General features: G+C 35.6%; 2 protein-coding genes across 7 annotated transcripts in view; one reads left to right on the top strand and one right to left on the bottom strand.

Moving 5' to 3' along the window:
- Positions 1-8,986, top strand: part of LOC105219279 (hybrid signal transduction histidine kinase I) — a 23,881-nt gene extending 14,895 nt beyond the window's left edge. For all 5 annotated transcript variants that reach the window (XM_054235513.1, XM_029044900.2, XM_054235514.1 and 2 more), the window contains exon 11: positions 81-8,986. In XM_054235513.1, coding sequence (XP_054091488.1) covers positions 81-130 — 50 coding nt within the window. In that variant the 3' untranslated portion in view covers positions 131-8,986. The remainder of the gene's footprint in view (positions 1-80) is intronic.
- Positions 8,790-22,443, bottom strand: Rfabg_1 (apolipophorins). 2 transcript variants are annotated; one of them, XM_011195302.3, is made up of 8 exons: positions 22,284-22,443; positions 21,787-21,869; positions 20,526-20,555; positions 11,963-19,107; positions 11,674-11,894; positions 9,494-11,612; positions 9,307-9,427; positions 8,790-9,215 (listed from the first exon to the last, which is right to left on the bottom strand). In XM_011195302.3, the coding sequence occupies exons 2-8, from the start codon at positions 21,857-21,859 to the stop codon at positions 8,893-8,895; spliced, it is 10,032 nt and encodes a 3,343-aa protein (XP_011193604.1). In that variant the 5' UTR covers positions 21,860-21,869; positions 22,284-22,443; the 3' UTR covers positions 8,790-8,892. The 2 variants fall into 2 exon arrangements, with proteins under 2 accessions (XP_011193604.1, XP_028900752.1); XM_029044919.2 differs by having other exon boundaries at positions 20,526-20,552.

Raw genomic sequence — 22,443 nt, 5'->3', positions numbered from 1 at the left:
CATATGTCATAGTGTACATAGTATGTGTATGTGCACAAATTATTTAATCTGAACATGCTAAATAAATTTTGTATTCACAGCCGGCCGATATAATGAGGAATATACTCAGAATCGCGACTACATTACATGATTAAAAATATAAGTTACAGGTGACTACTAATGAGATAACTGGAACTGCTTAGGTAATAATAGTTAGGGTTTACATGTAAGTTTTTCATTTTAAGTGAATATTGTTCAGATTATATAAAGAAATTATATAATTAATAAAACAATGCATACTATTATATATGGATGTCTGTATACTTAAATACACACCAGAGAGCTGCAACGGGTATATCATTTTCGTGCACACTCGAATGTCCACTCTGATTTTGTTTGATCAAACTTTTCGGTATGAATACACGTATTGATCGCTTGGAGACATGTTCAAAACGAACGAGCCTTTCGCGACACTCGAAACACAAGCATATATGCTTGTTTTAACAGAGTGCCTAGTTGACACTCGTTTGTGAACGAGCTGGAACTCTAACCCGATCGTATTGAATGTGATCGAGTCACACACGAGTGTGCATAAATTTTGAGAATATGTATGTATGTAATTGGCAGACATGCTATTATTGCGTAGTGATTGTCAACGATTAGTGGTTTTGTTTGTTTTGTTTACTTTTTATAATTCATAATGACAACGATAGAAAATTTCTGTTGTGAGAACATTTCCAATGGCACAAACACCTTATCTGGTCTACACCTGAAATTTGTGATTTAAAAAAAATTAAAATATTTAAGTGCAATGAAATGTTTTTTATTTATGATTTATAAATTAATAAATAAAATAAGTCTTGAGTGAATTCTATTCTTAAATTGAATTATTCTTTTATAATATGTACTATGTACGTCTAATATTCAAATTATTCAACCAAAAAAGCTAAGACAGAACGCGTCATTCCAACGCCAACATATGTACATACATATGTGTGTACTTATGTTTATCAATTATTTTTTGGTTTTCGAGTGCCACTCGAGTGTGTTGATCACAATCAACACGTGCACGACACACCCGAAAATATAATATACATAAAATCCGAGTTTACTGCTTGAACTCGAACATAGGAGCGTCGTGATTGTTCGTTTGCGTTATTTTCGCTTCGGGTTCCAAACTCGATCGAACACGTGTTTGAAGAGTGTTACGACACACTCGTACCGAATTTAAGCTAGTGTGATTGAACACACTTGAACATACCCGAAGCTGCTCTCTGATACACACATATTTATAGACACATTCATATTTATATAGTAATTCATATTATAGCAAATAATACATAATATGAATTTTTATATAGTACATGGACCTTTAAACACACTTCCATGAATGCATGAATTAGACATTTAATAAATGTATTTGTCTCCTAATTTGGTCAATTGAGGATGATGGTCTAATTCACGCACGTGTTAAAGTATGTGTACAAATATATATATAGGTAGTAAACATATAAATATATCTATGTACTAAGTGCATTCTATACTTAGAAGTAGCAAACAAAATCTACTATGTGCATAAAAAATACTTACATATATGTACACATTCATATCTGTTCATAATTATATATTTATTTATATGGCCAGAGTGAATGAACAAAGCTTTTTACAAGTTCATTAGGTTTTTTATTAGGGTTATTATTTATAATTATGAACATAGGTATACTCTCATAAGCGGTTACTATTGTACAAAGGTATGTATGCAAATAAATAGGTGCATATTAATATTTAACGTATTTAAACTTTGTTATAATACAGGCAAGTCAATTCAATACTTAAAAAGTGCTGTCTCATGCCTGAGAATCACAATAAAGAAATGCATTACTATAGATTCTTAGAAATATTATTACTGTGATGAATGAAACATGAATTGATGTCACGGTATGATGGTAGTTAACCTTTTTCATTGTAGTAAAAACGAAGAAGACGCTTTAGATTAAGTTGAAGAAAAGGCTATATGAACTGAGCTTTGAATAATTTTTAAGATCCATGCATACTTGCGTACGTACATATATGTAATTTGGGATTCTAAATTATTGGAGTACAATTCTCAATTGAGCTGAATACATATATATATATATATATATGTACATATATACACATGTACATATATACACATGTACATATATATTTTATACTTATTTTATATATTAAGAAACACATTGTCTATGATTATACTCTCGCAACAAAGTTGCTAAAGAGAATATTATAGTTTTGTTCACGTAACGGTTGTTTGTGTCACCAAGAAATAAAAGAGTTAGATATGGGCTTATAAATATATATATATATATACATAAATGATCAGGATGACTAGTGGAGTTGCAATCCGGATGTCTAACCGTCCTTGAGTAAAAATTGAGATGTCTTAATGAAACTTGGTACACATATTCATTAGCACCCTGAGGAGGTTGGTAGTGAAAACGGGCAAAATCGGGCCACTGCCCCTACTAAGTTTTTTTTACATATCTCGTAAACTACTAAAGCTATATCAACGAAACTCCCAGGAGTCGTTTTCTTCTGGCATTTCTTTATATAGTCCAAAAAGGGAGGAAATCGGATTATAACCACATCTACCTCCCATACAAAGGTTATGTTGAAAACTACTAAAAACGCTTTAATTCATTAAAGAAAAGCACTATAAACGTTAAATTTCATGGTAAAGATGGTACAGACGAGCTGCACTAAAATTGGTATACAAAGTTTGAAATGGGCGTGGCTCCGCCCACTTATGGGTCAAAAACCATATCTCCGAAACTACTCGAAATTCGGTTCATAACATTCTCCTGACAGTGAAGATTTCGGAACAAAACTTTGCACAAATTCTGCATTTATAGAGTGGGATCGCCTTTCTAAAATTCGTTGAAATCGGATAATAAGATGTCAAGACCCCATATAGCGACCATGAAGGCCTCAGTTCTTCTAATACATTTTGTAGCGAAAATATAGGTAAGTTTCTCAGATATTTTGAAGAAATTCAGAGGGAATATTTGTCTTCTAATAATATACCTCCGTGCCAAAAATGAGTGAAATCGGGTAATAACTTCCCCTAGTTTCCATATACCTTATGTTAGGGTTTTATAACTTTCAATGGACTTTATACCGTATATATGCCAACTACGTGAATCAAATTGTGTGTTATATTAATAAAATTAAATAAATAAATTGCGAGAGTATAAAATGTTCGGTTACACCCGAACATAGCTCTTCCTTACTTGTTAATATTGTTTTTGCACATTATTTACTGTTAAATAGTTTTAGGTAGTTGTTATCGCTATTTTGTAGGGTGTATGCGCGAGCATATACTATGTAACACTACATAATTTGGTTGAATATACATTTATAGATCCTCTTTATATCGTTTATGCGTTCATTTTCCAAAAATTCCAATAATACGTTTTTGTATTTGTACATAAATATTTTTAAACACTATATTAAGTGTAGTAGACCGATTTGTTGAGTTCTAATGTAAGAATTTCGTATTACATTCAACATCAGGCGCTTTCCCGTTTACGTTTTTGTATTTGTATATAAATATTTTTAAACACTATATTAAGTGTAGTAGACCGATTTGTTGAGTTCTAATGTAAGAATTTCGTATTACATTCAACATCAGGCGCTTTCCCGGGTTTCAGTAGAGTTCATACCGCAATTAACAACAATATACATATATATATGGCAGTGGACACTTTCAATATGTTCTAGGTTACTTCTGTAATTAAATACCGAACAAAATAAAATTACTTTTCCTCAATATTATTTGTTAACTACTATCATGACTGACTGTAGCTTCTTGGGTCTACAATTAAGATCTGACCAGGGGATTTTTGACCATTAATTCTATATTAATACACCGAATTTCTATGGTACCAAGGATAAGCTGAATAACCTTATTCGAGTAATTACAAAGTGGTTACTTGGGTTCATACCGTTAAGGCTGTATGTATGTATGCGTTGTATATTGACGCAACTAAAAACAATATTGGTGGAATATGGACCTACTTAACGGCATGTTGAGGCAAATATATGTAAATTTACGTACATTATTATAATTAAAAAGTGTGCATACCCTCAGCAAAATTCAAATGGGATTTTCATAATAAATTAACAAAGTATTATTTTTTTTTATAATAGATTTGATGTTTTGTAATTATTGCGTTTATGTAAAGTACATATGTATGTAAATATGCGTATGTTGCTACGGTGGACATTCATAATCTACTTGTGTGGTTTTTAAAACATTGTACTCAATAGTGAATTAGTAAACTGAAACTCTAAGTTCCGATAACTTTCATATACAAACATGTAATTATGTATAATGGTTGCTTGGCTGACTCAGCTTCAAACTATACCATGTATTTATGTAGATAGGAAAGTTGAAAATGAGGTGACAAAATATACAACTCATTCATTAAGATTTATAAGCGTACAAGCAACGGCTTGCATTCATATAAACTAAAAGATTAAATTGAGACAATAGTAGATATAATTAGAACATATGTATATTTATTCAATAAATTTAGCAGCTAATTTTATGAAAACGTACATAAATAATGGAAATATAAACATAAATCAGTCTATAGCTATTGCGTAGATGATTTAGAATAATAAATAAATTTTAAAATATTTATACATTAATAAATTATGTATTAAAAATATATATAATATAAATATGCTTGTATATAAAAATACAGAAATCTCCGGTTAGTTGAATTTGAAGACTTGTACATTAGTTATTTAATTATCTGGAGATTGATTAATTTATACTCGCTTAATTTTAGAATAGCCTGACCAAGCGAAAATTTCAAGACCAATTAAAGGAAAACGCTAAATGCAATAAAAATGTGTAATTTATTTTTTAAGGTTATAAGGTTTTTAAGCAACTCATTTCATCATTTAGTTCAAGCATTTACATATTTTGCGGTGGTTAATTTTGATATTATAAACACATAAAGGTTACAGGGGTCAATTACGTTGGAATAATGTGCATACATCATCAATAACATATCGAGCCTTTACCGCCATTTTAGCGTAAGCGACAAAAACCAAAATTTAATTAAGCATTAATGTATGAGAAATTTTAAATTACTACCACATTAAAGGTTAAAAGTATTTAAAAAAAACCTTCTCCTGTAAAGTTTGGTTTTTGTCGCTTACGCTAAAATGGCGGTAAAGGCTCGATATATTATAACGAAACATTTACAAACATAGATGAGAGAGTATTATAGTTTTGTTCACATAACGGTTGTTTGTAAGTCATAAAACTAAACGAGTTAGATATAGGGTTATATATATCAATGATCAGGGTGACGAGACGAGTCAAAATCCGAATGTCTGTCTTACGTTCGTCCGTGCAACGGATAACTTGAGTAAAAAGTGAGATATCTTGATGAATCTTGGAACACATGTTCCTTGGGACCGTGAGAGCTTTCAAAAATGGGCATACCACGCCCACAAAATGGCGAAAACCGACAACAGATAAAGTAACCATAAATAAAGTTATACAAGTAAAATTTGGAAGAAAGTACTGCACCAGGAAGGGGCATATTTGGATGTTATTTTTACATATCTCGTAAAAAGAATGAAGCTATATAAACCAAACTTTATGCAGTCGGTTCTCTTACGTATTAATAAAAATAAATCAGTAAATTGCGAGAGTATAAAATGTTCGGTTGCACCCGAACTTAGGCTTTTCTTTCTTGTTATAATTAACCTAAAGCTAAATGTTATACTTGCTTTCGTTACCGAACCGTGCTGTTGAACTGAATACCAGCCTCACGGTTTTAATTGACTTATTGAATACTTCCATAGATGCCTATAACGGCATAATGGCCACTACCGTAATACCATAAGGTTTTTATACTCTCGCAACAAAGTTGCTAAGAGAGTATTATAGTTTTGTTCACATAACGGTTGTTTGTAACACCCAAAACTAAACGAGTTAGATATAGGGTTATATATACCCTAAAGTGGTCAGGGGGAAGAGTGGAGTTCAAATCCGGATGTCTGTCTGTCCGTCCGTAATTCTGTGCAAGTTTTAACTTGAGTAAAAATTAAGATATCTTCATGAAACTTGGCACATTGATTTCTTGGCACCATAGGAAGGTTGCTTTCGAATATCACTATCGAATACCACTGCAACGCCCACAAAATGACCAAAAACACATAAAGTGCCATAACTAAGCCATAAATAAAGCTATGGAAATAAAATTTGATACAAAGGATCGCACTATGAAGGGACATATTTGGATGTAATGTTTTGGGGAAAGTGGGCTTGGCACCGTACATATCTCGTAAACTACTAAAGCTATATCAACGAAACGAAGAGGGAAGCGAGACGCATTTACAGACAAAAAAAGAAAGAGGCCGAAATGCGTGAGTATGAAGAGCTTGACAAGCTGGCCGACAGGGGTAATGTTCGGAAATTTTACGAAAAGATCCGGCGACTAACTGAACTCATGAAACTTGGCACACTGATTTCTTGGCACCATAGGAAGGTTGCTTTCGAATATCACTATCGAATACCACTGCCACGCCCACAAAATGACCAAACACATATAATGTTCTATAACTAAGCCATAAATAAAGCTATGGAAATAAAATTTAATACAAAGGATCGCACTATGAAGGGACATATTTGGATGTAATGTTTTGGGGAAAGTGGGCTTGGCACCGTACATATCTCGTAAACTACTAAAGCTATATCAACGAAACGAAGAGTGAAGCGAGACGCATTTACAGACAAAAAAAGAAAAAGGCCGAAATGCGTGAGTATGAAGAGCTTGACAAGCTGGCCGACTGGAAAAGATCCGGCGACTAACTGAAGGTTTCAAGACCGAAGCACACTCCTGTTGGACCCCCAGAGGTGATCTAGTTATTGATGACCAGAGTATACTGAGTTTGTGGAGGGAACACTTCTCCAGCCTGCTGAATCTCAGTGAAAGTACAACACCAGGAGATGGTGAACCCGATTCCCCAATCGACGACGATGGAGCAGATGTTCCATTGCCCGACTGTGAAGAAATTCAAATAGCAATTACCCGCTTGAAGAACAATAAGGCGGCGGGTGCCGATGGATTACCGGCCGAGCTATTCAAATACGGCGGCGAAGAGCTGATAAGGTGCTTGCATCAGCTTCTTTGCAGAATATGGTCGGAAGAAAGCATGCCTGACGATTGGAATCTCAGTGTACTCTGCCCAATACACAAAAAGGGAGACCCCACAATTTGCGCCAATTACCGTGGGATAAGCCTCCTCAACATCGCGTATAAGGTTCTGTCGAGCGTATTGTGTGAAAGACTAAAGCCCACCGTCAACAAACTGATTGGAACTTATCAGTGTGGCTTTAGACCTGGAAAATCAACAACAGACCAGATATTCACCATGCGCCAAATTTTGGAGAAGACCCGTGAAAATAGGATCGACACACACCATCTCTTTGTCGACTTTAAAGCTGCTTTCGACAGCACGAAAAGGAGCTGCCTTTATGCCGCGATGTCTGAATTTGATATCCCCGCAAAACTAATACGGCTGTGTAAGCTGACGTTGAGCAACACCAAAAGCTCCGTCAGGATCGGGAAGGACCTCTCCGAGCCGTTCGATACCAGACGAGGTTTCAGACAAGGTGACTCACTCTCGTGTGATTTCTTTAACCTGATGCTGGAGAAAATAATACGAGCTGCAGAGCTAAACAGAGAAGGTACAATCTTCTATAAGAGTGTACAGCTACTGGCGTACGCCGATGCTATCGATATCATTGGAAACAACACCCGCGCCGTTAGTTCTGCTTTCTCCAGACTGGATAAGGAAGCGAAGCGTATGGGTCTGGTGGTGAACGAGGACAAGACGAAATATCTCCTGTCGTCAAACAAACAGTCAGCGCATTCGCGTCTTGGCTCCCACGTCACTGTTGACAGTCATAACTTTGAAGTTGTAGATAATTTCGTCTACCTGGGAACCAGTATTAACAGCAATAACAATGTCAGCCTGGAAATCCAACGCAGAATCACTCTTGCCAACAGGTGCTACTATGGACTAAGTAGGCAATTGAAAAGTAAAGTCCTCTCTCGACGAACAAAAACCAAACTCAACAAGTCTCTTATCATTCCCGTCCTACTTTACGGTGCAGAAGCGTGGACGATGTCAACATCCGATGAGACGCCACTAGGAGTTTTCGAGAGAAAGGTTTTACGGAAGATTTATGGTCCCTTAAGAATTGGCAACGGCGAATACCGCAGACGATGGAACGATGAGCTGTATGTGTTATTCGACGACATAGACATAGTCCAGCGAATAAAAAAACAGCGGCTACGCTGGCTAGGACATGTTGTTCGAATGGATGAAGGTGCTCCAGCTCTGAAAGTATTCGATGCAGTACCCGCTGGTGGAAGCAGAGGAAGAGGGAGACCTCCACTCCGATGGAAGGACCAGGTGGAGAGGGACCTGGCTTCGCTTAGAATAACCAATTGGCGCCAAACTGCCAGAAGGAGGGATACGTGGCGCGCTGTTTTGGACTCGGCTATAACCGCGTAAGCGGTATCCACGCCAGTCAAGAAGAAGAAGAAATAAATTGCGATAGTGTAAAATGTGCAGAATTTAGCCCTTCCTGACTCGTTTTGATTTAGACAGTTGCCGTTTATGAGTTTTTCTACATGATAGTAAATTTCTTTTGCGATATTGGGACATCAGGCAGTGAAGTCTTGTATTTAGCGTGACGGTTTAAGGATTTTTATATTTAAATAATTACAGTATTTGGGTTTTGGTATATTATTATTTTTTATTGTAACAAAAGCAGTACTATTTATTGTATCGTTCTTCGTTTATAGATTTCAAATTAAGATGAAATAATTAATTATCAATCTATTTCGCTTTGACCTTTTTGTTTGGCAAGAAATTTGACGATTTAATTACACATCGGTGCTGGGCATGCAAACCATGTGCCACTTCACATTCACACTCGCTAACTATTTCGGTCCTGAAAAGTGTATCGGCTAACGTGTTTACCACTTGGTTGAGAGCCTTTTTCTGTTCATTCGGTTTCAGCTGATCGAAGTTTTGTGTTGCGAAAACCCAGCCACCATTGTTGAGTACAAAATCGATGCCAATATCATTTCCGAATTGTAATTTTTGACGCTTTTTGGCATCTTTACCGTCTAATGTAGCAATCAAACGAGAGTTAAATCCTGCAAATAAGAAATTATTTTACTCTAGAATATGTACATATATAATACAAAGAATATTGTTTAATTATATAATATATAATATTTTTCTTACCGACTAATTTCTCCTTAGGAATGCCTTCCACAGACAGATCATTAACAGGCCCAATCAGGTGCAGTAGAGCCCCATTAAAGCTTGTTTCTGCATCGGTTAAGTGAGCACGTACCAATTTGAACTTAAAATTAAAACGAAAATTATAATTTAGTATATATTTTTTACTATTTTTTAAATAAATTCTTACCAAGTTTACGAACTCCAAAGTATCACTACGGACTCCAACAATGCTCTTTGCAGCTCCAGCGCGGAATGGATAATTGAGAGCTAATCTGAATGCCTTTTCGTCTGATTGTGGTATGATACTCTTGAGGACTGATTCAATGCTCTTAAATATTTCGACAACCTTTGGATCTGCCACCTCTTGTGTGACGCAGTGTATGCAAATATTCTTTGGACCATTAAGTTGCACATCGCCTAAGTTGCCTTGATAATTAAGTTTTCCACCGTCACTAGTTAAAACAGCTGGATAAAGTTGCGATTCATTGTAAGCAATCAATCCGATTTGCACATCAGTGAAGCCACGTGTTTTTAGCGATTCACGTACTTCCAATATAGCTGGCGCAACCAAATTGCTAAGCACAGTCGAACTAATGTCTAAATCGACGACGAAAACAATATCAGCTTTATTATTTGGTATTTTAACAGCGAACTTCTGGCCTAATTCACGTTGTCCGGCAGGGCCAACACACTTCAAGCAACGAGATGGTAACTGTGTTGGAATCTCTTTGAATTTCAGCGCAGATCCATAAACGGTAGCTATTATACATGCTGCGGCTTCTTTTTCTTTTTCGGCGGCTTCAGCGACTGCGGCATCACATCTTGCGCGATATGGTGCGGGATTTTCAAAGATATAGCCTGTTGTTAATGGCGACTCTAGACTAAATAGGTCGGTGCAAATTTCTGAACGAGGAATTGCATCCGTTGGTTTAGCAGTTACCGGTGCGCACTTTCCTAAACCGTATGCATTGCCGAGCGTAGCATAGTCTTGAGATATAGTGCCATCTACTTGAATGAAGTCATCGTATGGCTCCGCATTACCATTGCCAAGAAGACCGCGTGTTTTGCTTGTGTAAAAACCATCTACTTTCACATTGCAGATCTTCAAATCCTGAGTACACATAATTTCCACACCATATTCCGAGTGCAACCAGACAGTGTAGAACAAACGCCAAACATGAATGCCGTTGAAATGCTGAGGGAATTCAGCATCTTTGGCATTAATTTTTAAAGCACCAGAGTCTGAAATTTCAGCGAAATCACCGTCCCGATCAGTTAATGTAATAGATTTAAGCTTGCCATTGTTAAGGTGAGCGACCACAGTGAAATTATTGTCAACACTGTCTTGGGCCAATATATACTTGCAGCTTCCAGGAAAAGTGTAATGTTGACCATCGAATGTGAAGATTTGGTGACCATCAGCAATGTGACCATGTAGATTGAAATCTTGGAAGAAAGGCCATGACTTAAGGTATTTTTCGCTTAAAACATTTTCCCAGTTTTCATTCAATAGGTAATTTAAAACGCTGAATCGGAATGTTAATACAGTTGGCAGTTTATCAAGAATATCAAAGGAATCTGATGTGATACCCAGTAGAGAAGTAAGTATATTTTCTGAAATGTCGGTTGATCCTACAGGCGAGTTTACATCCAAATTAGTCCAAATGGAACGTACAGCTCTCACAAATAGATTTATTAGTTCCTGTAATACTTGCTCATCACTTACTGGCTTGTTAGTGAGTTTAGATTCTGTGTATTCCCGCATTTTTTCTAGGAATTCTACAGATTCAGGCGTCATTGGCAAAATATGGAGTTGATCAAAGATTTCGTTCAAGAATTGTAAAGTGTTCTCTACAAGACGCAGTTTGATCACTTGCTCCTTAAATTCACTATACAGGTCATCAATGGTAGGTAGTTTTGTTAAATATTCCCTGAGTTCCTCAAAGATGTCTTCTACTGCATCGGTTGCTGCTTTCACGAGTTCTTCGACAGCTTCGCTTAATGGCTTCAATGCGTCGTTAACGGCTTTACCATAATTTTTCAGAGCAGGTCCATATTGTTCTAAAGCAACCCAAATTTCTTGGACCAATTCAGTTACCAAATTTACCACTTGTACGCGCAAGTCTCCAAGAACATTGGAGGCGGTAACCAACAGGTCTTCCCATGCTGGCAACACCATTTCCTTTAATGATGATTCCAATTTTTCATACAATTCTGCAACAGACTTATATAAGTTCTCATAGGATTTGGCAGCGTTCTTCGACAAATCGCCCGCAATTTTGGTAAATTTAGCGTAAATTTTTTGACTGAAAAATACATTGTCACATATATATAAAGGTTTGCAAACAATTTTCTTAAATTACTTACTAGTTTTCACTGATTTCTTTCAAAGCAGGATCGTTCTCTAATTCATGGCCGATTTCGTTGATATTTGCTTCATAGTTGTTCTTCAATCGGGAAAGGTCGGGTGCACTATCCTTCAACAATTTTGCTTGTTGGTCGAGAGTTTCGCGTATATATTTAAATTTGTTCTTGATTTTCTGAACTGTTGTCTCAGTATCTTTTTTGGTCTCAGATTCGACAGCATTCTACAAAAAAATATATATTTAATAAGTTAAAAAATGGACTTTAATAAATATTGTCAATGTTCATTTACCAAAAATGATTTAATGTCTTCGCTGTTACTGGAATAAGAAGTCTGCAAAAAGTGCGGTGCATCCAGCGCGATACGGCCGTTGAATAATTGTTTGCCCGTGCCTTGTATATTGAGCTTAAGTTCTTTGCCCAGTTTCACATCGGCGTTGAGATCAACAAGACCTTTGCGTTTAGCAATGAGTTTCAGTTGTGTTGGTTGCAAATCGGTTATAATCTCTATCGGATCTTGACTGAAAAGTTGCAATTTGCTGTTAACATTAACAGCGTATTTCTGGTGATTGAAGTTGGCTGCGACCTGTAAGATGGGTTCGTTTAGCACATAAACTGACAAATCAGAATGGTCTTTTGTCGCGTAGATGTTTGCTGAGGCGCCTAAATCTGTGGCACCACTGTGCACAGTTGCTCCTGCACTGAATATTTGCGAGTCCACGTTAAGTGCGGTATGGCCGCTGAATTCATAATTAAATCCTAAACCTTTGGAATATAGCGATTCGTATGTTGTAATATTAAAACCGTTTCCTTGATGCAAGTTTTCCGTGCGCAGGGAACCAATAATCTTCTGTTCGGGCAAGCGGAATATATCGAAAATGATTTCACTATTTACTTTCTTTTGTTGGCGATTAGCGTCAAATTTACCATAGATTGTCAATGGGCGAATAGTTGGATGTTCAAATTTGATTTCGCTGTTCACATTTATAGCCGTAAGCTCGTTACCTGTTATATCTGCAACAGCCTTAATACGTGTGACGTCTTTTGGCTTGTTCGTTTTGTCAAAGTAGAAGGCGATAGAGTTCTCATAATGTCCAAAATATTTTCCTTGCCCAGGGAATTGCTGTTTCACCTCTAGTAAGAGTTCTCGATGAGGTAATTTTAACAGAATGTTTGAATTTGTTGGTTGAATATCGGCAACTAACTTGTATTTCAAGTTATTATTTGAAACTATCTGGGATTCTAAACTGTATTGCAGCGACAGGCCTTGACGAATAGTCTTTGATTGAAATTCAAATTCGTAAGGATAGCCAAGTTCACGTAAATCAATAACAATTAATAATGAATTTTGCGATGAATCGATTTCTTGCCCATTTTGGGATAAAATCGACTGCAATTGCACATTTGTACATTGTTTTTTATCTTCGCAAATTGATAATTTAGCATCAACTCCTTTGTTCGTTATTTTTAATGTGGACACGCCCTTCTTTGGTCCAAAGGTGCCATCTAGTGCATATGAAAAGCCGACCTCCTTGTCAACATTGATGTCATATATTTGATGTATAAGGCGGAAATTTGCCTTTTGTGTTTTACCATTATATTGCAATTGTCCTTGGCATTCGATTAAGCTTTTGCTCTTTTCCTTCTTTTGAGTGTATGTCGCACTGCCAGCAATAATTACACCTTTAGCATTTTTCAGGTTGATAATTAGAGACTTGTCTTGCGATCGCACATTTAGATCATAATTATCAAGGTTCAATTTTGCTGAGTTCCAATTGGCTTTAACAAAGAAATCATCGATGGCATGATGTGATGACTCTACATTAGCTGTAAAATCTAAACCAATGACGTTTTGAACATCTGCTGTAATTTTCGTTTTGTGTTCACCCAAGATTTCAAATATACCAACAATAACTATTGAACTACCACTTGGTGTTGATACGTGTATATCGAGTCCTTTTTTATATTGTGACTGATAGATTTTGGAAACAGATGCATATACATTATTACCACTTTTTGCCTGGCACTTAAGCTCATATCCATCAATATCAAGTTTTAGAAGACGTACTTCCACATCAATATTTTTGGCTGATTCGAAACTGCTATCCAATGTGTAATGCGCTACGGCTGTGTCAACACCCACGTAAGTGATATCAGCGGCAGTTTTAACGTAGTTATTGTCATAGTTAAAGTTAAATGAATATCGCTCTTTTCCGCTAGTAGGACCGTCTTTGAGGTTTCCCTGTTGTTCATGTTGATAAGTACCCTCCAATTTTAATGGTCCATGCATTTCCTTAGTTTCCAAATCAAATGTATAAGCTCCTTGTTGTTGAGAACCTTTCCAAATGGTGTTCAAAACTAAGAATTGACTATCTCCAGCACGTTCGTCTACATGCAGTTCAATCAAATACGTGCCGCTGTTGGTAGAAGGCCTGACCAGTTTACCATTTGAACTAAATTGAATTGATTGGAGGTTGCCCTTAGGCAAGTGGATATTGCCTTGAACTTCAAAAGTAGCGGGACTGTCGTTACCACTCAAATTGTATCTACCATTAGCATTGTAATTATATGCTCCTCCACATTTTATATCAATTCGGAAAACAGCGTGTTTGTTGTCATATTCATCAACTACGAAGTTCGCATCGATAGGAATATTTAGAAGATCACCACGTACGTTGGATTTAATGTCGATAAATTTGTTTTGATCTTTTGGTAAATGTTTAATATCAGCAGATACTTCTAATTTTTTGTTATCAACATCGATGAACGTTACTTGATGATTTTGCGAGATCTCTTTTGTTTTTAAGTTAAATTTGTCGGCATGTGTTGAGTAAGACAAAGAACGTTTCTTTCCGTTGTACGTTTCACCAAGTTGCACATCAAGATTGCCTTGTATGTTGCCTGTTTTACTATTTGTAGAAATTTTGCGTTTTATATTACCGTCTACGACATGGCCGGTGGGGATAGAAAGAACGAAGTTTCCTTGTAATTCGCCATTGGCACGCCAGTCTCCTTTCACACCAACATTAGCATCGAATGAAACTTTTTTATTTGAAATTTCTGCTAAATTCTTGGTTACCAATTTTGATTTATCTAAATGACTTTCCGTTTTGAAAAAGATTTTCTTGTCGCCGTCGAAGGTTATGGTGGTTTCTACTTCATATTTGGGGGCCTGCACATGGAATTTTGAGTTTATATCAACTTTGTGCTTTTGTTCAGTTTTCTGTGTCTCGACTGCTACATTAGCTTCACCTTTACCATTTTTGGCTATTTTAAAGTCGCCTCTTAAAGTCGCTACATTTTTGGCTGATAAATTGATTTTGCCTCCTGATATTTTATCCTGTGGATGCTGCAGTTCTCCACTATATTTCAAAATTTCTGCATTTTCTCGTGAAATTTTCAGCTCACTATTGGTCTTGTCAGGTGCGCCGATAACTTTGAGAATCCATTGAATCTGTTTGTCCTTCTTGTGGAATTGCGCTGCACCATGAATATCTATATATATATCCTGAGCTGTGTAACGTTGGCCTAGTTCACCTTTAACGGTGACCGATGTACCCCAACTGGTTGCGAGCGAGTTATCAATAATAAAACGATTACCGTTGAAATCGCATTTGGCAATGATATCAGCAAAATGCTTATTATATTTTCCGTGAACCTCAACGATATAATCCCCTTGTGTATGTCGATTGCCATTATATTTTACGGAAACGGAAGCAACTCTCTTGCCACGTACTAATTCGGCATCAACTTCAAATTTGTTGTCACCTGAGGTTTGTCCATTCAGTTTAAATTGACCAACAATGTTATTTTTATTTTTTAGAGTTACGTCATGTTTAAAGCTGCTGGATGTAAGAGAATTGGAACCTTCAGAAATGGTGTACTGTACTTCATTATTGAAATCTAATTTCCACGAAGCAGCTGCACCAACCAACTGTACAACGAAAACTTGTTCGCCTAATTCAACGTGTGCGGAGCCGCCATAGACATTGAGCGGTGATCGTTCATCGTTTGTAAAGAATCCAATATCATATACGCCTTTATCCACTTTAAAATTACTTTTGACCAAATAAGACTCCTTTCCAACACCTACTCGTAACTCGTTGTTTAACCACGATTTTCCCACTTCACTCCATCCATTCAAAACAACACGTTCATTTTGTTTATTTGATACTTGCAAATTGTCGAAAATATATTTGTCTTGTTTATCACCGGTTTTCTGTAAAACAACTTTGCCGTCCATGCGATAACCGTAAATTTCATTAGAAACACCATTTTTATCCTGTATCTCAATAACGGGGCGATATTCATTACCATTACGAAGGAATCCAATTCTGTTTCGGTTAACTTTGTCATTATCTTCATATTGAGCATAAAATACTAATTCCTGATTATCATTATTAAAGCCTGATTCAATAGCGAAGTGATGTAGAGGAGTATCAAATGCTAATCTAGCATAAGTACGAAGATTTGTTCCGACCTCAAAGGTAGCGCTAGCTGTATGCGGTTCCCGCGATCCTGGAGTATTTAACTCTAATTTCCATTCTTGACTTCCACTATTTGTTTGTAGTATATATGAACCACGAATATTGTAATTCTTTTCAACTTCTGTGTAAACGCTTACACTAACTGGATGTATGAAGCTGTAAATATCAGCGGATTTAGATGAATCTTCTTTGCCTATTGAAACTCCATCCATATTGACACATAAATTAAGTCCAATAACATCTAATTGGTTGAAACACATTTGATAGTTTTCAGAATTCGGTTTGTTGCTATTATTTGAAGCAATGGCCTTTGTTGGCTTATCAAGTTCAGTTATATAGAATCCGGGATTAACCTCTACATTTAGTAATTCCAACTTGTTTCGTGGCAACTGTATGTCTATATTAAAGCCATTTCCGTCATTTATCAAATCGAATTTAACGTCAGCACCGGAGGCCGAATGAAGACTCGATTCAACCTGTACGCCTGTTGCTAAGACATACGCGTTAAAGCCAAGTTGTAGTTTCAAACTTACATCAACGCTTGGTACAAGTTTAACTTGATATTTAGTGGTTAGATAATTTTGTTCAATGATGCTATCAATGTCCAAACTAATTCCGAATTCTAATTTATTTGCTGCGAAACCTTGGGTGTTCAGCTCTAGCGGAATACCGAGACCAGTGGGATAAATAGCGTTAACATCCAAAAATAGATCATGTAAAGTAAAATCTTTGTTATACGATAATAGCTCCTTTTTCAATTTATCACATGCCGAAGAAAAACTTTTGATAATCTCATCTAATGTGGTTGGTATATGGTCGCCTAAACTAAGGAAAAACATTTCAGAGCCGAAGAATTTCAGAGATAAGTCAAGATTTATATCCTGAATGTTTTTACTGCCATATGTTTTGTATTTCTTTGAGAATTTCGTTGTGTCATCAGCAATGGAGCGACGAGCTCGACCATCAGAAGAGCCAACTTCTTCTACCATTTTCATTATTTCATCGAAATCCTTATTAAGCAAACCTTTGGGTCCAACATAATATTCCAGAATGTTTTCTAGATTTTCTTGTCTGGCGCTAACTTCGAAAACATTGAAGTTAGTTCCGAAAATTTCCGTACTAACATTTAATGTAGCCGACCGTGGTAGGAATCCATGTTGAGAGTATATTAGTTTGTAGTCTGAACTTGCACTAAGGCCAAGGGCATCAACTCTATAAGATAATTCATCATTGAAGCTGTATCGCCTTAGATCCTTTGCAAAGTGCTTTGTAATACGAATGTTACCCAAATGATAGCGCTGATTGGCACGGTGTTCGTCGGTTGAATCGCGTATTGCACTAAGACTGGATGCAATAAAGCCACCAACTTGATTAACTTCCTCTGAGTTTACAATATCTGCGATTTCAGTGGCCACATTTGCGTTCGGACAAGCAATAGCCGCTAAATACGATTCAATTCTCAACTCGGAATCTTCGTTACGATCACGGAGTAAAGCTAAAGCTTTTTGTGTAAGTACAGCATCACATTTGGCTGAGGGGAAAGCCTGTAGTGCTGCTACGCGAATTCTATTTGAGCGTCCAGGTGAAGAACACTCGGTCAAGGCAGAAACAGCATTGTTAGCTGTGTGCTTCATATTTGCGACTCCTTTCAATACATTGACAATACGATCTTCATCTTTCCTTGTGTTAGCTTTGCAGTGTTTTAGATTATCAACAAACTTCTTTGTAATAACATCTAAGTCTGCTTGCTCGCATCCATTGGATTGACAATATTTTGAAACCAGCGTACCAATCGACAAATATACATGTTTTGATGCATTTGGTGTAAGCAAAGTAATTGCTTGACTTAAAGTCTCTTTGTCTACAGTTTGAACAATATTCAATGAAATGATGGCAATCAGCTTTTCTTGCTCATCCATTTTGTTAAATTGCTTGAATATGGCCTTAGCCGATTCAGAGGTACCAGTGCGGAATAAGGCATCTAGATAGACTTTACGGATCAAAACTGCATTTGGGTGGGGAACTGTAGCCAATTCAAGCAAAGTATCTGTATCGGCATTACGCATCAGGCGTATAAGTTCAGTAAAGCCTTTGGCACTATCCTTCTTTACATATGAATCGAGTAAATTTACTAATTGCGTTAACGCTGTTTTCAAAGTTGGCAAATTTTTGGTAGCATATACTTCCGGTTTTTGGAAAATAACCGAGACGCCATGGTTGCCGGTTTGTGGGGCGACAGCTGGTATGCCCGCTGAATTTTTTATTTTAAAATTTGTTATTACTTTTCCTCTAATGCTATTCACATCTTTCTCGGCAACACCGAAGTTGTAATCTTCGACCAAATGAACACTTTCAACAATACCATTCAATAATTTAGATTCCTTTACATAGCCAGCCTTAAAAAGGTGGGTAGATTTTATACCGGCAGCCTGGTTGACTACCCCATGCAATAGGCTACTGCGAGTATTCTCCCGGTAGTTGCAAGAATTTAAATCACGTACTTTAGTTACAATCTGTGCCCCCGCACTATTAGAAATCGATGTATGGGTCACACACTGACCAAACACATCGACTTCAGCACCATCCTCTGGGTTAGACTGAAGCAAAGATATAACGGCGCGTTTGATATTTAAGGCATATTGGTTATCATTGGGATCTGTGCACAATTGTGGCTCCACTTTGCCATTCACCATTGTAAAATGCACAGGCTTCTGAATGCTCTGTACAATCTTCTTATCAATGGCTTCCTTGGTAGTAGAAACTTTGACTGCGTTAAGTTGCAATGTGTATCCACAATTGCCTTCAGCGAAAACCTTAGCTGTACCAATCACTTTTAAGCTTGTATCTTCAGCTCCTGTAGATGAGTCTGTTCCAAGGGCAACGGTCAATACCGAATCGAAATTGTATTCGTAAAGATGGCCTGGTTTAAATTTCATGTTTTCACCATCAGCTAGAAAATAAACCATAAATAACATATACGTTTTTGTAAACAGTTGTACGTCCAAACAAATCGACAAAAGTCCTACAAATAAGTTTTTTTATTAAATCAAATATGATTTATGATAAATACTTTTGATATCTTCTATAATATAAAAATGAATCGCTAAATGTGTTGATAAGCGCATAACTCGAGAACAGCTAAACCGATTTTGCAAATTCTTTTTTTTTTTTAAATTCCTTGAGGTGCAAGGATGGTTCTTCTAATTAAAATGCCTGAAAAATTCTAAAACACTCACTTCTACTCTCCCATAAAAAATGTGTATTTTATAGATATAAAAATGAATTGCTGCTCGCTAGTCTCCCAAAAAGTCGAGAACGGTCACACCGATCTGGCTAATTTTAGTATTGAAATATTCGAGCATGGCCAAGAAAGGTTTAGAAAGAAGTAAATATGGTAAAATTGCGAGGAAGATAATAATAACTATTCGATAAATAAAAAAAAAAGAAAACAAAAAAATAATATTATGAAGGTTATCATTGTTGCTTTGTTAAAATATTTATGTCATTGTTCAATTGTATAAGATTGTGTCGATAGTCCAAAACAATTTGTAACAAGTAAGGAAAGGTGCAACCGAAAATTTTATACTCTCGCAAATTATTGATGTAATTTTATTAAGATAGCACACAATACTTACCCAAATATTCATAAAGACCAAAAGAATAACGAAAGTCATCATAGATAATGTAGTGTATGAGGACTTAGGTAATTCCTGAACCTATTTCACTAATTTTCACCATCAAAAAATAACGGAAATAGGGGCAACAGTTGACACCTCGATGGATTACTAACATTTCTAACAGATTTCTGTCACTTCACAAACTCGAAAAAAGGGCTTATCCATCGTGTTTTGCCGAACATAAAACCAAAATATAATACCCATAATGAGGGAACGACCAATTAATTCAATGTAGAATTTCGTTCCAGGAGAGCTGGCATAGCTACAAATCAGGATGACGTAGTCAACTATCCCAAATCTTTGGAATTGCCTGGACTATCACCACTTAATTTTGCATTCAAAAGTAGAATCAGTTGTCATCATGATGTATAACATATCAACTTCGACTTTGTAATGGAACAAGATTAGCTTCTTATCAATATCGTTATCGAAATCAAGATTGAACCAACTTTGTATTTACTCATTTGGTGCATACTTCAATATAAGATTAAAAAAATACAAAGTTTAACAAACTATGTTGATTTGCATCAATCATTTTCAAATTTACCGGCTATAACGTTTTCGTCTTTATGCATAAGAATTTTTTCAATATATTAAAAAGCTTACTAATTTAATGTATACCTTAGCCACAAAAACGTGTGGCCGGGAAAAAATATTATGAATTTATTAGATATTTTATGGGAGTACTCACATCGGGGACATCCTCTTTTGCAAGTATCTGCTGTAAAAAAAAGAAAAAAAAAACACATTCATGAATTAGTATTTGATGGCACATTTATTAGATGTTAATGGAAAATTAATTCATAATTCTTCTGTCTCTACTTTCTGTATCCTTTTATTATCAGATACTTATACATATGTCTACATACTTATACATATATGGATAAAGGGATATTAACAAAATATTTTTTGACGCGTATTTCATGTATATAGTTTCATATATATAACAAAATATATAATACTAACTTGATAAAAAATCATATCGAAACAAAACTTATTACAAATAGGACCTCTAATATAAATGGTCGAAATCAATGCATATATCGAATATGGAAATCTAGATTCTTTCGGCTAGTTTCACACTTGGTGCTAAAAAGAATAAATTCGCTCTCGGTCTCGATCCGTGCTCTATGCACCCATAATAATGGCTTTCGACCTTTCGTTGACTTTATACTGGTTTATCGATCGATCTAAATAAAGTGGGTGGAAGAAAGGATTACTCCTAGGATTTATTTTGGGTGGCATATGTATATAATTTGACTGCGATAATAATGATTTTTAATATAGATACTTTGGGCAATGGGTGTAGATTAGCTCCAGCTTAATGCCATGAGGGATGTAAATATAATAATTTTTTCCGTAAGATTCAATTTTGGTATTATATAGAGATAATTTTTGTGTTAAGGACATTACATTAAACCTGTTATGTTTAAACTACTGATAAATTGATTTTAGGTCTTCATAAATTATATATACGATAAATTATATATGAGGGTAAGGTAAGTATGGCAAAACAAATTTTAAAACACATATGTTGATCTGGTCCATTCCAATGGCATTTGGTCCATTGAAGTTCTGTAGCATGTTGAATTTAAATTTGCAGCAGTAATTATGTTGCAAATCAAAGCCTAATTTATAGGTGTTATTGCTTACAGAGATTTCACTAAAATTATACATTCTCTGATACATTATGTCTGCATTATATGCACTGTACTGAACACTCGTCGTCTTTTCACATTTACACTAACATTTTTAAAATTGTTTCACGATACTTTAGGCAAAATTTTGGTATTCAGTTGAATTTAAAAATTAGGCATTATTAAAACTGTTCCAAAAAGTGGTCCGATTTGATGACAATAGTATATTGTATTTCTTAATTATATTTCCCTCAGTTTTAACACTCAAAATTATCGGCATATTGTGCATTTAACGAGATTTTTTATTACACTCACCTGCTCTTGCAGCACTGATGACCAAAATACAAATTAAGACTGCCTTAAGTAGGCCAGGATTAACTGGTCCCATGGTCCAAGCCCTATGTTTGAAATAAATTGAAATAAAACGTTACTATTGTAGCTTTTACGGACTATTAGTTAATTCTAAATAAATATTTTCCCATAATAATCCGATCTTCAATGCATTCACAGATATGTGTATAAGCTTTACACTTTACACTTTTTTTAACACTTAACGTCTTTACGGCTACCACATTATTTTTAACATTTATTTAAGATTGCTTGCTCAAAAGGCTTTTCACATTGTTTTTATTTCATTTTCAATAATGAAAATTTAAGCTTTATATTCATCGCATATCACAAAAACCACACTTCCAAAAGCACGCCAATTAAGCAATGATTTAAATTACGTTCAAAATTTTGTTGCTCACTATTCAATTGTATTGTACATTTATCACGGAAACCATTCAGATTCATAAAAATTTTATATATACCTTCGAATTTTTAATATCACTTTCTTAATTTGAGCCTGATTTAAAATTTTTTCATTAAAATTACTCAAGGTTTTAACTAAACAGAAATTTCAGTGCGAATATTCCGGCCGACACCGAATGCAACGACAACTTGAAAGTAAATCATAACTTTGTCAATTTG

The sequence above is a fragment of the Zeugodacus cucurbitae genome, chromosome X (assembly GCF_028554725.1).
Source record: "Zeugodacus cucurbitae isolate PBARC_wt_2022May chromosome X, idZeuCucr1.2, whole genome shotgun sequence".
In the NCBI taxonomy this organism is placed as follows: Eukaryota; Metazoa; Arthropoda; class Insecta; order Diptera; family Tephritidae; genus Zeugodacus; species Zeugodacus cucurbitae.
The sequence above is the reverse complement of the archived record's forward strand: the minus strand, read 5'-3'. Positions and strand labels throughout refer to the sequence as shown.